Source organism: Nuphar pumila, chromosome 3 (genome assembly GCF_984573655.1).
Source record: "Nuphar pumila chromosome 3, dmNupPumi1.hap1.1, whole genome shotgun sequence".
In the NCBI taxonomy this organism is placed as follows: domain Eukaryota; kingdom Viridiplantae; phylum Streptophyta; class Magnoliopsida; order Nymphaeales; family Nymphaeaceae; genus Nuphar; species Nuphar pumila.
Window position 1 is genome coordinate 90,158,641 of NC_143251.1, and position 16,011 is coordinate 90,174,651.

The 16,011-nt window shown below is 41.1% G+C and overlaps 1 protein-coding gene across 1 annotated transcript in view; it reads left to right on the forward strand.

The window, feature by feature from the left end:
- Nucleotides 1–16,011, forward strand: part of LOC149843119 (calcium-dependent protein kinase 7-like) — a 36,766-nt gene that overhangs the window by 13,653 nt on the left and 7,102 nt on the right. Inside the window, exons 5-6 of the mRNA XM_090000836.1 lie at nucleotides 5,154–5,269; nucleotides 5,621–5,788. Of these exons, the coding sequence (XP_089856962.1) occupies nucleotides 5,154–5,269; nucleotides 5,621–5,788 (284 nt within the window). The remainder of the gene's footprint in view (nucleotides 1–5,153; nucleotides 5,270–5,620; nucleotides 5,789–16,011) is intronic.

A 16,011-nucleotide genomic window follows, 5' to 3' on the forward strand; every position in this document is an offset into this window, starting at 1 on the left:
TAGCAGTAGTTGAAGGCAGGTCAGCTGAGGCAGCCACTGTCGGTTGTGTCTGGAGATGAAGAGAGGTCGAACCCTACTCTGGCTATTTTCCACTGTCACGGCCTCCAGGTGATGGTTGAGCGTTGCTGGCATTTGGGAACTTCCATCAAAGGTGATTGCAGGTGGCAGAAGTCAGATGGGAAAGGGAGTGGGGATAAATCCCTTCATTTTTAGTATTTTCGCCCCTACAGCTGCTGGCGAATGGCGGATGCCAACGATAAAAGACAGTGGGAGGGGACATAACCCTGATAAAACAAAATGGTTACAGGGAGGGGAGGGGTCGGGATTCCACAATAGCAACTACAATGGATTCCGATCGGGTCAGGACCCGAACCAAACCCAAAATCGATCTTGGGTTCTAGGTGGATTGGGTCGATGCCCGTCCAGGATGGGGACCCAATCCGGGCTCAGAAACCCATTAGAGGGTTACCGAGTGGATCAGGTCAGCACCTGATTCGGGCCCGAAAACCCATTAGAGGGTTTCCGGGTGGATCGGGTTTTCACTTGACTCAACGGGACCAATCTAGACTTGGTCCCAATGGTGGGACCAGGTGGATCGAGTCATGCACCTGACCAAGACCCATTGGTGGGACTGGGTGGATCTGGTCTACGCCCAGTCCGATGGGATTCGGTCCAGGGTTCGGGCCCATCTCGGGGTTCTGGATGGACCGGGTCCGTGTTTCACCCGGTAGGATTCGGTCCATAACCCGAACCTGTTAGGGGTTTCGAGTAGATTGGATCCATGCCCAACCGATCGAACCCATACCCGTTTCGGGGTTTTTAGGTGGACTGGGTTTAAGCCCGCCCTAGAGAAACCCAATCTTAACTCAAACCCAGTAAGTGGGTTCCGAGTGGATCAGGATTGAAACCTGGTCGGGGACCAAGACTCATTGAGGGTTCCGGGTGGACCGGATCTACGTCCGACCCTATCGGACCCGGTCATAAACCTAGACCAAATGGAGGTTTCAGGTGGACCAGATTTTCAGCCCGACCCATTAAGACACGGTCCAGGACCCATTGCTATTTCAGGGTGGATTGGGTTAGTATCCATGGTTGATCAGATCAGGTGTAGAACCAAACCCTTTAACCCATTAAGGACATAATCAGTCAAGGAATCGATATAGTCCTTTTGAGACCAGTTCATGGGTTACTGAGATCGATTTTAGAGTTTTCTAAACTAGTTTTGGGCTTCCTAAGACTGATTTAGGTATTTTCTAGACTGTTTTGGGTCAGAACAGGTCCGAAATAGGATTCTGTCTACTGGATCCATGCACTGTTTGACCCTTTTAAGGAGCAAAACCAGTTCGGTGACTGATTCGATGGATTTCGAGATTGGTTTAGAGCCTTTTCTAACTAGTTTCAAAAGGTTTTTCACCGGTTCTTGCAAGAGGAGACCCTGTTTTCTTGTATCTAAGAAAGAACAAGGATTTTCTCATTCAGTTTTAGGGGTTTAGAGGCTTTTGTGCATGTTTCGGACTAGTTTGACAGTTTTGGAACTGGTTCAAAGTCTTTCTTGACCGATTCAAGGCCGTTTTAGACCAGTTCAGGGTATTTTATGGTTGGTTCCAATACTAAGACCCTGGGTATTACCTGTAATAACATATATTTGTTATTTTCCTCATGCTTTCATGTATAATTTTATCATGGATTCATGACTCTTGCATGACATTTTATGTATTTTATGTTGTTCTGTGTTATCCACGATGTTTAAGCATAAATTATGACTGAATTCATGATATATGTATTATGTTTCATCAAAATTTCATTTGTGCATATGAGATATAGCATGATTTTGTATTTTTTATGTTATAATATATAGTTTATCACGAATATACATGCATTATAATAATTGCATGGGCATGCTTTGCAATACGAATATATTTGCGATAAAAGATCCTGATCAACTCACTTTGGTTATCACCTTTCTTGAACCGTATTGAGAATATTATTTGGTATTGCAATTATGTGTGACTTTATGAAGCAACGATTTTACCTAAAGGCAAGACATTGTATTCCAAATTCACATAGGATTAATAGTAGGTGTGTACACTAGCCTATGAAACATGATCGTACCCAAAGGTATAGTGCCAAATTACCTTTGGTTACATGATCTGCTAGTTTTACCAACTAAAGTCAATTCCTTGAGAATTAAGGAGACGAAACAACTCAGAGTATTATTATTTTCACCAAAGTAAAACGATAATGACTCTATTATACTTTTCTTCGAAAAAGTGAATAGTAAAGGGTCTCAAATTTATCTTTTCGATATGAATCTTGTATAAGCATTTATTTAGAAAAAGTTATGTTATTCCTTTTGGGATACATGGACCTAGATTTACTTTTCAGAATGGACAAACCTCTCATTCATACTGAGCATAAAATAATCGATCAAAAGGTTGTCTATGAGAAGTGTGAGTATTCAAAGAGCAAGATGAGAAGTAGGAGTGCTCAAATAAAGTTTAGCATGTTGCTTTTGCAATCTTGAGTGACTAAGAATATTTGAGACGTCATTCCTCACTGCAGGATAGTGAATGAATTTTTTTAGAGCTATTGAGGCTCAATTTATCAATTCCAATAAGGCTAGGTTTATTTATTGCTTTAAACAAGATTTCATCTCAGATTATATGGATAATAAAATTTATTTTAGGTCTTGGTATTATTGACTCTATTGAGAGGCCACTGAAGATCTTTTGTGATAATGAAGTTGATGCTATTTACTTTGTTGTTAAAGGACTGAGAATCATTTAATATGCATTTATACAAACGATACGAAAGAAAGGACTGTGAATCCTTTTACTTAAGGGCTAGCACAAAGATTATATTCTTAATATATAATGAATGGTCTATTTGTTTCCTTCGGATGTATAATAATACATTATGGTTATATGTGATCACATTTATGAAACTAAATTAATTCTCTGTGAATTTTTTTGTGTATTGTTGATTCTTTATAAAGTGTCTTTCATTTATGAAGAGAGAATAACAAAGTAACAATATTAAAAGGACCAAAATAATGGGTTAGAGACTAACATATTCATAAAGGTATTCTTAATATGCTAAACACTTAAAATGAATAATAATATATTATATAAAAATATGATATCTCATATAGAGATGTTTATATCAATGACTCGTATGATTTATTCTGGTGATACAGGATAGCATGTGAACCTACATAGAAATCGAATCAAGATAACAGTAATAAACCTCGATGAAGTATTTTTCCATGTCAATGAGTCAAGTGAGAGAATGCTGGATTTTGGATCAGATCCAACCTAGATGTGACCTATATTGATATGGGCACATCAATAGACATATATGGGAGAGACTCTTGGGTGGGGGTTACATGATAATTATGAGGTCTCATAACTATCCATTCATACTTATTATGGACCACCACCAGTGTCCATTATGGACTCATCCCACCAGATCTCCCTATAAATAGGAGACCCTGTGATGAGTGCCACATACGTGTGTGATTTTTCTCTCTGGGTTCAAGGGTCATGCTTACCTCTGAACATTCTGGCCTGAGCTCAATTAGGGCGTCAATTGGCTGAGAAGAACGCCGATCACCCGTATCTACCGAAGCACAATTTAGATTGTCCATGGTCGCAGCCGATAAGTGGTTCTTCTGTTATTCATTTTAACCCAACATGATTTTCATTGGCCATGGGACGTTGATGACAACCCACTGGTTGTGGTTGGGACATCGACATGTGGTATGTAAACCTACACGAGAGAGAGATGGCGAAGAGGTGGAGGAAGATGGTGGGTTGAGGTTTGAAACCCACCCACCATCCTTGATCCTTGGTGCCCATGGCCAGCGGCCAAAGCTCTTGCCGACAAGACCTATCTGGTGGCAAGTCGCCAGCCAGTTTTTAGTAGGCGGCGGGTGGCTACTGGCTTATGGTGGGGGATAGAGAAGAATAAGAAAGAGGCCACAGTGATGGTAGGTGTTGCTCTGTGATGTCTAGGGCTACTACTATGAACTGATGCGATGCCTGAGCCATTTGATTGCCATCAATTTGAGTAATCGGATGGCCATACATCTTGTGCAATCAGTGCCGCTTTCTGTGTTGATCACTAGATGATTGGTGAATCCAACAGGACTGTCCCTCGAATGGTTCATGTGAATAATTTGAGGCAACCATCTTACTATGATACCAAGATGTAAACCCGTGGCTGAATTTACGAGAAATATCTATAAACTATGTTTACTGCTACGGTTAATTTAAAAATTATCTAAGAAAGCTGAATAATTGGAAAATACGAGAAATAACTGGAAATTTAAATAAACTGAAAGTCATCTCATCTCAAAACACTAATTGAACTCTTACATCCCTCATAGACTTATAAACATAAGTTTCTTAACCATAAAGAAACAAAATACCTATTTTGATAACTTTCTAAAAAGACAAATCTTATCTTAAAAATATCGATGGAATACAATGATCCAAAAACTAAATATAAAAAAAAATCCAAAACTTAAATAAGTGAATCTAAAATGGTCTAATGGATCCTGGGTTGCTCGGTTTCGCTCCTGCATCAAGAATCCATATATCAATGACCAAATTGCCCATGCAAAGAAATAACAAGACCCAAAGGCCAGCCAATATTGGAAAGAATCCATATCTATTTAGAAACCCAAACCAATAGCGAAAATGATCCAACCCAATTACACAGCCAACCGAAAAAAAAAGTCAAACCATGTAAATGCAAGTAAGAACTAGATACATCAGAAGTACTCAAAGCAAATGGATTGATCCATCAAGTAGCTCTTGGCCATGGGACATATAGATTATTCATCACAAAGAACAGAGGCAAAAGCAATATCAATCTGCAGACTTGACCATGTTCTCAGCAAGATAAGTCTCCTGAAATATTATTACACGTAAATATGTGCTAGTGAGATGCCCATTCCTACACTGTATGACCATCGTAGTCTTTAAATATATTATTTTCTTTACAGAATACACTTGTTTCCTTTTTCTACTGATTCATGTTCCTTTCTCTTATGCTTCTCTAATTTATATACTTGAAGACTGTCATACAGTTTCACACACAAGTGTGGGAAAGATGAGGTCATCTAATTTTGAGGTTCATGCTGAATGCAGATCATCCTTGGCTGAGGAATACTGAAATGACTCCAAACATTCCACTTGGTGAAAGTGTTAAGGCCAGGCTTAAGCAGTTCTCTGTGCTGAACAAATTTAAGAAGAGAGCTCTAAGGGTAAGCTTTCTCTTAGATGGAGTTAGCTTTCTTCCTACATCCATAACTAACTGCATACTCTATGAGGCATATTCCAGTAATAGGCCCGAGTACTTTACAAAGTACACAGGCCGGACAAAAACACGGAAAATAAGATATTCCAAAGTACTCAGGCCGCACAAAACATGGAAAATCATTTGTGAATGCAATGACCTTTCACACAGATTTTCTGTGTAAATACAGAAAAGCACTGCGATCATTGCTCAGATGTGTGGCCTGAGTGCATCTGCAAAGTACTCGGTCCCGATCACTGGATCTGTTCCAATACTCTATTAAGAACTTAGTGCACTCTTTGATTTTGTCTCTGTGTAGGTCATTGCTGAACATTTATCTGTGGAGGAAATGGCCAGCATAAAACAGATGTTTCATATGATGGATACCAACAACAAGGGAAACCTTTCTTTTGAGGAACTGAAAGTGGGTTTGCATAACATTGGAGAGCAAGTTCTAGATCCAGATGTTCAGATGCTGATGGAAGCTGTGAGTGTCATTGTTTATCATTTTCTATTACCTTATGCACTCATATATATGTGTGTGTGTGTGTGTGAATAATGTGCCATTTATCTCTCAGACCATCCTAGACCTCTTTAAAAGACATACTTGTATATGTTTTTTGCTTAATCTAGATTCTAAACCCATAGATGTGATCTCTATGTTTTATCAGTGAAAAACATGAATTAGTTTAGACATGTTTTATGTTTAGATCTGCTTTTGGCTCACTAAAAAAATCAGTGATTCATATTATACAAAAAAACTTGATTAACTAAAAATTAAGAATTCTTATTAAATTGATTCAACACAAAGCATGGTTTTTAGTGAATAAGTAATGATAAACACTTTTACAAGCTTGGAATAAGCAAAAAACACATATAAGTATGGTTTTTAGAGGAGTCAGGGACAATTTGGGAAATAAATGGCCTAGAAGCAACACATTACTCTCTCTCTCTCTCTCTCTCTCTCTCTCTCTCTCTCTCTCTCTATATATATATATATATATATATATATATATATATATATATATATATATATATATATAGTACTTGGTTGGTAGAAGGTTTAAACAAAAAGGTCATAAGAAAACAATAAGTGGTACTAGAGTTATTTGTCTAATTATTCAATTTGTGAATTTGGATGAATCTTTAGTAGAAGTAGAGTATAAACCTAAAATATGTGAAGTCCATTAAGGAACAAGAAAATGATATCAGGATTTGGATCCTGATAGGGGGTAATTGCTTACTTTGATCTCTTCCTGCCATCAACATACCAAGCTTCTAAAGTTTTTTTTAGCATTTTCTCAAATTGGACAGTACACATCAGTGTTATTAAAAGCGCGCCTCAAGGTGAGGGGCTTTTTGCCTTGAGGCGCAAGCATAAGGTGCAAAAGCCCTAAGGCGCACTGGTGTGAGTTTTATGAAAACCCTTTTTAAAACAATATTTTTAATGAAAATTCAGTGAAAGCCAGACACCAAAAATATAAAAACCGGCTCGCACAAGTGGTGGAGTCCGGGTCGATATCAGGGAACGGAAAATACTTCATATTCAAACACACAATCTAACTACTCTTTATTGCCAAAATAAAAAGAATTAATTAAATAATTAACTACGAGAGTACGGTCCTACGCAGAGGGCTTGAACAAATAATTAAAGTGCCTTATTACAAACCCAATGAATTAAATAAAAGAATTAAAATTCCAATCTAAGAAGAAAAACAAGTCTTTAGTGCTTGAGGCTTTTGTAGTTCCTCTGTCCCTTGTGTGAATCTCATGTATATTCTTTCTTTGAGGGCTCCCTTGGCACGTCCAAGCGCTTGCCTACACAAAACAAAAACCAAGAACACAGCAGAACGGCGAAACTAACCACGATCTACACTTAAAAACTTAGTAAAAGCAGAAATCCAACCACTACACCAACATGCTATTATGCACTAAAGGACGGAATAATGTAACTATTAACACACGTTAAACAAATTCAAGAACTAAAGGATGGCAACTGTTGAGAATTTAACTAATTTAACACAACTCAATCACGAAAAGTGTAACACGAAAACAATTTAACACCCCTATTTAGACCACGACTAGTACTGAATCACTGTTATGGAAATAAATTACAAAGAACTATAGCTACTGAAGTCAAACATGGTTAATGAAGTATCCAAACAAATAATGGCTAAGTTAGTGCTTATTGCTGAATAAAAGTGGTTAACTAAGATTGACTAAACCCATTAATTACCATTGTTGATATCTAATAATGTCAATCTATCATCCAACCACTTAACAGCAACAAGTGAACTAAAATGTTAAACACTATACCTACTAAATTAAGTACCCAAAACAAGCAATTAACCAGTGAAATACGTGAACATCTAATGCAATCTTAGCATGGCTGATTAATTGACTCTGAACTAAGGCTAAATAATGAAAGCAATTAACCAAAAAAACACTGTGACTACTAAAATCAATGGCTACAAAAGCACTAATGTACTCTTGCTGGTGCTTTAACAGAACTAAACACAAACGTTGATTGAAAACCAACGTATGAAGAACTACAAACTAAAAAGAACAAAACACATGTATATAAAAAACTTAAAATGCACAGATTGAACAAACTAGTGAGCTGAACTTAGATGCTGAGAATATATACTGGAAAGCACCAACGGTGACAGTAAAGCACAGACCGACTAATAGCATAAAACAATCCTGTAATCACTAGGTTGTAAAACACATTATCTAGAACACACTGTAGGGAACGACTAAAAAAAAACTACACAGAGAAAAGAAACACGTTAATCTCACTTGCCTATAAACCGTGCTATGTATTGCTAACAAAAACACTAATCTGAAAAAAAAATGAAACAATGTATACAACTAAATGACGACCCACTGAATAAAATAATAAGCAGAACTAAATCAAACGATGAATGTAAATAAGAAAACATGAACATATGGATACTCTGCTGAAATAAGTAAAAAGAAAAAGGGGAGAAAAGGAAGAACACCCACTAGTGCTGTCTACGGACTGGTTGAGAGAAGAGTGGTCTCTCCATGGTGAAATCGACCTGCTGCCTTGTTGTGCTGAAAGAAGGAGAAGCATCCACCGGTGAGAAGGAAGGGAGACGGAGAAGAAGAAGAATAGATGGAGGAAGAAGAACCGGCTGAAGGGAGAGAGAGATGAGAGAGAGAGAGAGAGAGCTTCCAAGTGGGCTGCGTCAATTCCAAAGTGAGAGAGACCCTCTTTTTTTCTGCTGTAGAAGACTACTTATAATATTAAATTAGGGTAAAGCAAATTTTTCAAAACCAGTCCCACACTTTTCAATAGTTTTCAAAAAGACCCACTTTAGTAAAACCTATTTTATTGTCTAAAACGAAAACTTCCTAAACGAATTAAAAATTACAAATTAGCTAATACAAACCTAAGCTAACTAAACTACCCTTAAGAAAATCTAAATCTAAAAATACTAAAACCGTAGAGAAAATGTTGAAAACTCGATTTTCTGCTAAAATTTGATTCAATGCGATTTCTCAGAACTAACAATAAAAATGGGTTTTTTAGAGCGATTTTAACACGGATCATGCATAAATAATGATTAATAAAATGCAAATATTATGCATGATCAAATACCCCCATGCTTATCGTTTGCTAGTCCTCAAGCAAACTGAAGCAAAAGCAAAAATACTAAACTAGACACAATAAAAACCTAACTCACTTTCGTAGGAATCACGGTTGCATTTAGCATATGCAACAAGCCCTTTCAACCCCTGAGTTACCCCAGTGGACGAGTAAGGTCTCGTGAGGGTTTGCAGTGATGCTACCCACAAACATCTGTGTCAAGTATGTATAAGAATTTTAAAACACAAAGCATTAGGCAGTTAAGGAGTCCGTTTCCACAAATATTTCATGCCATTGCAACATCAAAACAGGATTAGAGTCTTCTACTTGCCACCACAGAATAAAATATTTTCTTTCACTTTTCTAAATAGCATAATCATTTATGTTTCATCCTCAGAAATTCAAATACATACATATCATTATTTACTTATCCTCACTCATATGTGTTCTGCACAGGTTTTCTCAATATTTGCTTTTAAGCAATGGACTTTTTCTCTTTTACGCTCTTTTTTTTTTTTTTTTGGTTCCCCCGAGCACTATACCCAATTTCCAGTTTTTGTGACCCGTGTAGCGAGCTTTGGGTCAGTGACTCCCAGGCCAGACGACCTTAGGGCACCAGATACAAAGTATCCCTCAGACTTAATTGCTCGAGTCACTAGACCTTCAATTTTCTATAGTTTACGTATAGTCTACTTCTCTGTCATGTGCAATGTCAGTATCTATTAGGCTCTCTATAAAGTCCATGTAACGAGCTTTCAGGCCGATGACTCCCAAACCAGATGGCTTTAGGGCACCAGGTGTAAACACCCCTCAGGCTCTACTTGCTCGAACAAAATAGGCCACAGATATCAACGTAGACAAAGAATTGACTTCTTTCGTTATCCTTTTCACCCTGGACTCAAACACTTCAACTTGTGTCTAAGCCCAGCTACTAGGGAGTACGAAGATATCAAACAACTAAACGTATGCTCGTTTCACTTTTTGAGCTCTTAAATGCAATATTGTTCATTTGCTTAGTTTTTCAAAAAATAAAACTGTGCATATCCATACTTGTGATTCAAAATAAACTCTAACATGCTTCTATAATCATTTCTTTGAAATCCACATAAATAACCATGGTTTTCTAGATTCGTGTTAGAAAAAGTTTTTCGTGGGGCTTAAAAATTCTCTAAAAACATTTGATGTTGCAAAGCAGTCATATAAGTTCAAACTCATTCCCTAAAAGCCTAATTTTAATGAGTTGACAAAAAAAATGCAAGTACAAAGACATGAAAAGTTTAGGTTTGCAAACTACACCCTCCCCCATGCTTGAATGACACTGTCCTCAGTGGCACTCCCCCATGCTTATATGAAACTAAGGGACTGCATATGAAAACAAGATAATCGGGAGAAAAGAGTAGAAGTCACCTGACATATAAATGCATGTCCTACGAATGCACAAGAATGGTTACCTGATCTAACAATATACTCATGAGATACAAGAAATCAAAGCAAAATAACGAAAAACCATCTATGATATTTACTAGATCCTACTAAAAATACAACATACAAACCTGTGCTCCCCCTCATGCATCCACGAGGTTAATAGCCTCAATGTCTTGCTGCACCACCATATCAGAAATGTATGGCTTCAGTCGCTGCCCATTAACTTTGAAAATGCTACCCGTTCGAGGGTCCAAAAGATCTACCGCTCCATGTGGAAAAACTCTATGGACTATGAATGGTCCATCCCATCTGGACTTCAGCTTCCCTGGAAAAAGATGGAGACGTGAATGATAAAGCCACACCTTTTGACCGGGCTCGAACTGCTTCCTCACAATATGTTGATCATGGAAATGCTTGGTTCGAGCCTTGTATATTTTGGCACTCTCGTAGGCTTCATTGCGCAACTCCTCAAGCTCACTCAACTGCAACTTCCTCTCAGCGCCAGCTTGGGCCATATCAAAATTGAACTTCTTGATAGCCCAATATGCCCTATGCTCCAATTCAACAGGAAGGTGGCATGGTTTCCCAAAAACCAATCGGTATGGGGACATGCCAATCGGAGTCTTGAAAGCAGTCCTATAGGCCCAAAGGGCATCATCAAGGCACTGAGACCAGTCCTTGCGGTCTGGCCGGACTGTTTTTTCAAGAATCCGCTTGATCTCCCTATTGGAGACCTCGACTTGGCCACTAGTCTGTGGGTGGTAGGGTGTGGCAATCCGATGATGTACCGAGTATTTCCTAAGTAAGGAAGCTACTTGTACATTACGAAAGTGCGTACCACCATCACTAATGATCGCTCTAGGGACTCCGAACCGACTAAAAATGTTATGCTTGATAAATTGGAGCACCTCCTTATGATCATTGGTTCGGGTGGCCACGGCCTCGACCCATTTGGAGACATAATCAACCGCCACTAGAATATAAATAAATCCGAACGAAGGCGGGAAAGGACCCATAAAATCAATGCCCCACACATCAAAAATCTCAACAATCAAAATAGGAAGGAGGGGCATCATATCACGCTTGGCGATGCGTCCCGTCTGCTGACAGCGCAAGCACCTCCTACAAAAATCGTGAGCATCTCTATGCAATGTCGGCCACCAAAATCCTGACTGGAGGACCTTTGCGGCTGTCTTTCGACTAGAAAAATGACCTCCACAAGCCAAGGAATGACAGAATGATAGAATGGAGTCATACTCCTCCTCAGGAACACACCTCCGAATCATCTGATCCAGGCATAATCGAAACAATTCTGGTTCCTCCCAAAAATAGTGCTTTACCTGCGAGAAAAATTGATCTCTCTCATTGCGGTTCCAGTGCGAAGGGTACTCTTCAGTCACCAAAAAGTTGATGATATGCGCGAACCAAGGCAAACGCTTGACATGAAAGAGCTGCTCATCCGGAAATGAATCATCAATCTGCCCCTGATCAGTGGATGTCTCCACTGTCAGTCTGGATAAATGATCTGCTACAAGATTCTCACATCCACTCTTATCTCGAATCTCGAGATCAAATTCTTGTAACAGAAGGATCCATCGAATGAGACGCGGTTTGGCATCCTTTTTACTCATCAAATATCGCAATGCTGCATGATCTGAGTAAATGATGACCTTGGAGCCTAACAAATATGATCGAAACTTCTCAAGAGCAAAAACTACGGCTAGTAATTCCTTCTCTGTGGTGGTATAATGCATTTGCGCATCAGAGAGAGTCCTACTAGCATAATAAATCACATGAGATCGCCGCTCAATCCTCTGACCGAGAATCGCTCCAACCGCGTAATCTGACGCGTCACACATAATCTCAAATGGCACTGACCACTTAGGAGATCGAAGAATAGGAGCAGTAGTCAGAGCTTCCTTCAGGGCCAAGAATGCCTTCAGACAGGCGTCATCAAACACAAACGACTGATCTTTCGTTAGCAGGTTGCACAACGGTCGAGAAATCTGGCTAAAGTCCTTAATGAACCTTCTATAAAAACCTGCATGCCCTAGAAATGATCGCACCTGCCGCACAGAGGTCGGTGGAGCTAATCTATCAATGGTCTCTACTTTGGCCTTATCAACCTCGATTCCTTTCTCAGACACAATATGTCCAAGAACAATCCCTTGTCTCACCATGAAATGACTCTTTTCCCAACTAAGAATCAGATTTGTCGCCCTACAACGTTGAAGCACATGAGATAACTTTTGGAGACAATCGTCAAATGAAGAGCCATAGACCGAGAAATCGTCCATGAAAATCTCCAGGACATCATCCATCATATGTGAGAAGATCGCCATCATGCACCGCTGAAATGTAGCCGGGGCATTACAGAGCCCGAACGGCATTCTCCTATAAGCGAAAGTGCCATAAGGACAGGTGAACGTCGTTTTCTCCTGGTCCTCGGGATGAACGGCCACCTGGTTGTATCCTGAATAACCATCCAGGAAACAAAAATACTGCTGGCCCGCGAGTTTCTCCAAGATCTGGTCGATGAACGGCAGAGGGAAGTGATCCTTTCTGGTTGCACTGTTCAACTTTCTATAATCTATGCATACTCGCCATCCCGTGGTAGTCCTCATGGGGACACTTTCTCCTTTTTCATTCGTCTCTACAGTGAGCCCAGACTTCTTGGGGACAACCTGGGTAGGGCTCACCCACTGACTGTCGGAGATGGGATAAATGATCCCTGCATCCAACCATTTGACTACCTCCTTCTTTACCACCTCCTTCATATGGGGATTTAGTCTCCTTTGTGCCTCTCTTGAGGGTTTAGCCCCCTCATCCATGATAATCCGATGCATGCAAAAGGAGGGATCTGTCCCCTTCAAATCTGCCACCGACCATCCAATCGCCTCTTTATGCTCGTGCAAGACCTGTAAAAGCTGACACTCCTGTGTTTCAGTCAGGTCTGCGGAAATAATGACGGGGAGAGTCTGATCCTTGCCTAGGAAGGCATACTTGAGTGAGGCCGGTAAGGGCTTCAACTCAAGCTCAGGCAGACTCTCTATGGATGGTCGGGCTGGCTTTTCTGCCAATTCAGGAAGCGGCTCGAAGTGCCAGGTCCAACTCAGATCACTTGTCTGACTCTCTATCGACCCATGGCCATCTTCTTTGAGTGATTCATCAACCTCCTCCTGAGGTGGATCACTCAATAACCAGGTATGCTCTGCTTCTACCAGGTCCTGAATGAAGTCGACCTCGAAAGAAGCCTCATCGCCGGTAGGTCCCATCGCCGCATGAAAAATGTTAAGCCTCATCTTCCTGTTGCCAAATGAGACATCCATCGCACCTGTGCGGCAATTAATGCACGCATTGGCAGTGGCCAGAAAGGGGCGTCCAAGAATAATGGGGGTCTGTCGCATATCATTAACTCCCTCCATATCTAAAATGATGAAGTCGACAGGGAAGTAGAAGTCCTCTACCTTGACTAACACATCTTCCAAAATCCCTCGCGGGACCTTGATTGATCTATCTGCAAGCTGCAGGGTCATAGGTGTTGGCTTCATCTCCTTTAATCCAAATTTGTCATAAAAGAAACCCAGCAAGATATTGACACTTGCCCCAAGGTCGAGCAATGCACGCTCGATAGTGATGTCTCCTATGACACGAAATAATAGGAGTCCCTGGGTCCTTAAGCTTTGGTGGGGTTTGGTGCTGCAACACCGCACTCACCTGCTCAGTCAAGTATATCTTCTTCGGCACTTGTGACTTCAACTTTCTTTTCTGCGTACAAAGCTCCTTTAGAAACTTTGCGTATGCAGGGACTTGCTGAATGGCATCAAGCAAGGGGAGGTTTATCTGAACATGCTTGAATATCTCAAGCATCTCCTGCATATTCACTCCATGTTTGCCTAATGACTTCGGCCTCTCTAACGCCTCAGGAAAGGGGGCTTTGGGAGTATAGGACTTTGAAGACTCAGATGGTAGAGCCCTCTCGCTTTCCTGAGGTGGGACGGTAGGGACAGGCTGCTTCTCACTCGTTCTCTCTCTTTCTTCTGCAGCCTCCCTCGCTTGGTATTGCTTCCCATTCCTGAGGGTGATTACTGCTTGAGCCTGCTCTTGATGGGCATCTGTCATATGCAAGCCATGCATCGGCTCCTTACCCCTAGGGTTCACCACCGGTTGGCTAGGTAAAGCTCCCTCACTCCGCCTGCTAAGCGCTTCAGCGAGTTGTCCCATTTGCGTCTCAAGCTTCGCAATAGAATGTGTATGGGAGCTCAGATTGGCCTTGATATCTGAGAAGGCTTGCAACATCTTGTCCTCAAAAGACTGGCTGGACGAAGGCTCCTGGGACTGAGGTTGACTATAAGTCGGCTGAGCTGAAGGGTAGCTGTTTCTCTGAAATCCAGGCGCATAACCGCCTTGCCTGGGTTGGCTTTGGGACGGGTTGGGAGGTTGGGTTTGTGGATTTCTCCATGAAAAATTGGGATGGTTCCGCCAGCCCGGGTTATATGTACTGGAATATGGATTGGGTGCGGGCCTAGCGAAACTCTGCGCCATCTGAGCTTGTTCCTGGACAAACTCAGGGTACTGTGGTGCAACGGGGCAATCAGCAACATGGTGTGCAGGGCTAGCACACAACGCACACACCTGTAGGACTGGAGAAGGACCCGCCAACAACTGATCTAATTTCTGAGACAGTTGGTCGACCTTGTTTTGCAACTCAAGGTGCGTCCCTATCTCGAATATACCAGCCTTCTTCGCGCCATCTTGCACAGGTGTGGCCCTCTCAGATCGTGAAGCAGAAGCATGGTGCATGGAGTTCTCGCTTAAGGTCTCAAAAAGGGCCCATGCTTCATCTTCACTTTTAAGCATAAAAGTGCCCCCACAGGCAGCGTCAACCATTTGACGGTTCTTCTCAGTGAGACCATCATAAAAATATTGCACCAGTTGCCAGCGGGGCACCTGGTGGTGGGGACACTTGCGAAGAAGATCTTTCATCCTCTCCCACGTTTCATGAAACATTTCTCCCTCGATCTGTGAAAAGCTAGTGATGGCTTTTCGATACTGGTTCGTCTTACCAATTGAGAAGTATTTCTTTAAAAACTCCCTTTGCATATGTTCCCAAGTGGTAATTTGAACTGTATCGAGGGCCTTCAGCCAATGCTTGGCTTTATCCTTAAGGGAGAAGGGGAATAACGTCAACCTTAACGCGTCATCTCCAAAATTGTTGATTCGCACCGTAGAGCAGATCTCGAGAAATTCGTCGAGATGACGGTATGGGTCTTCGTTGCTAAGGCCATAAAAAGAGGGTAACATCTGGATGACACTGGCCTTGATTTCAAAATGGTTCGCTCCCACATCAGGTCTTGTGATGCAGGAGGCAGGAGTGTATGTGTTGGGCATAAAGTACTCCCTAAGAGGACGGATCAACTGCTGATCTTCAGCCATGGGGCTGGCTTGATGGGCTCTCCTAAAGAAAGATTCGGGATCCTCAACAAATTCGGCAAGCTCAGGTTCAAGCGAACGTCGCCCGTGCATGCACCAAAGGGTAGACCGGTGCAGCAACCGTCCTAAATTGGGTTTTTCTACCTAACTAACGCGCTAGCGGCCAAACCACACAAACCACAAAGCGAGTAACAAAACAATTACTGAAAACAAGAAATAAACAAGAACCACGCAGTTGC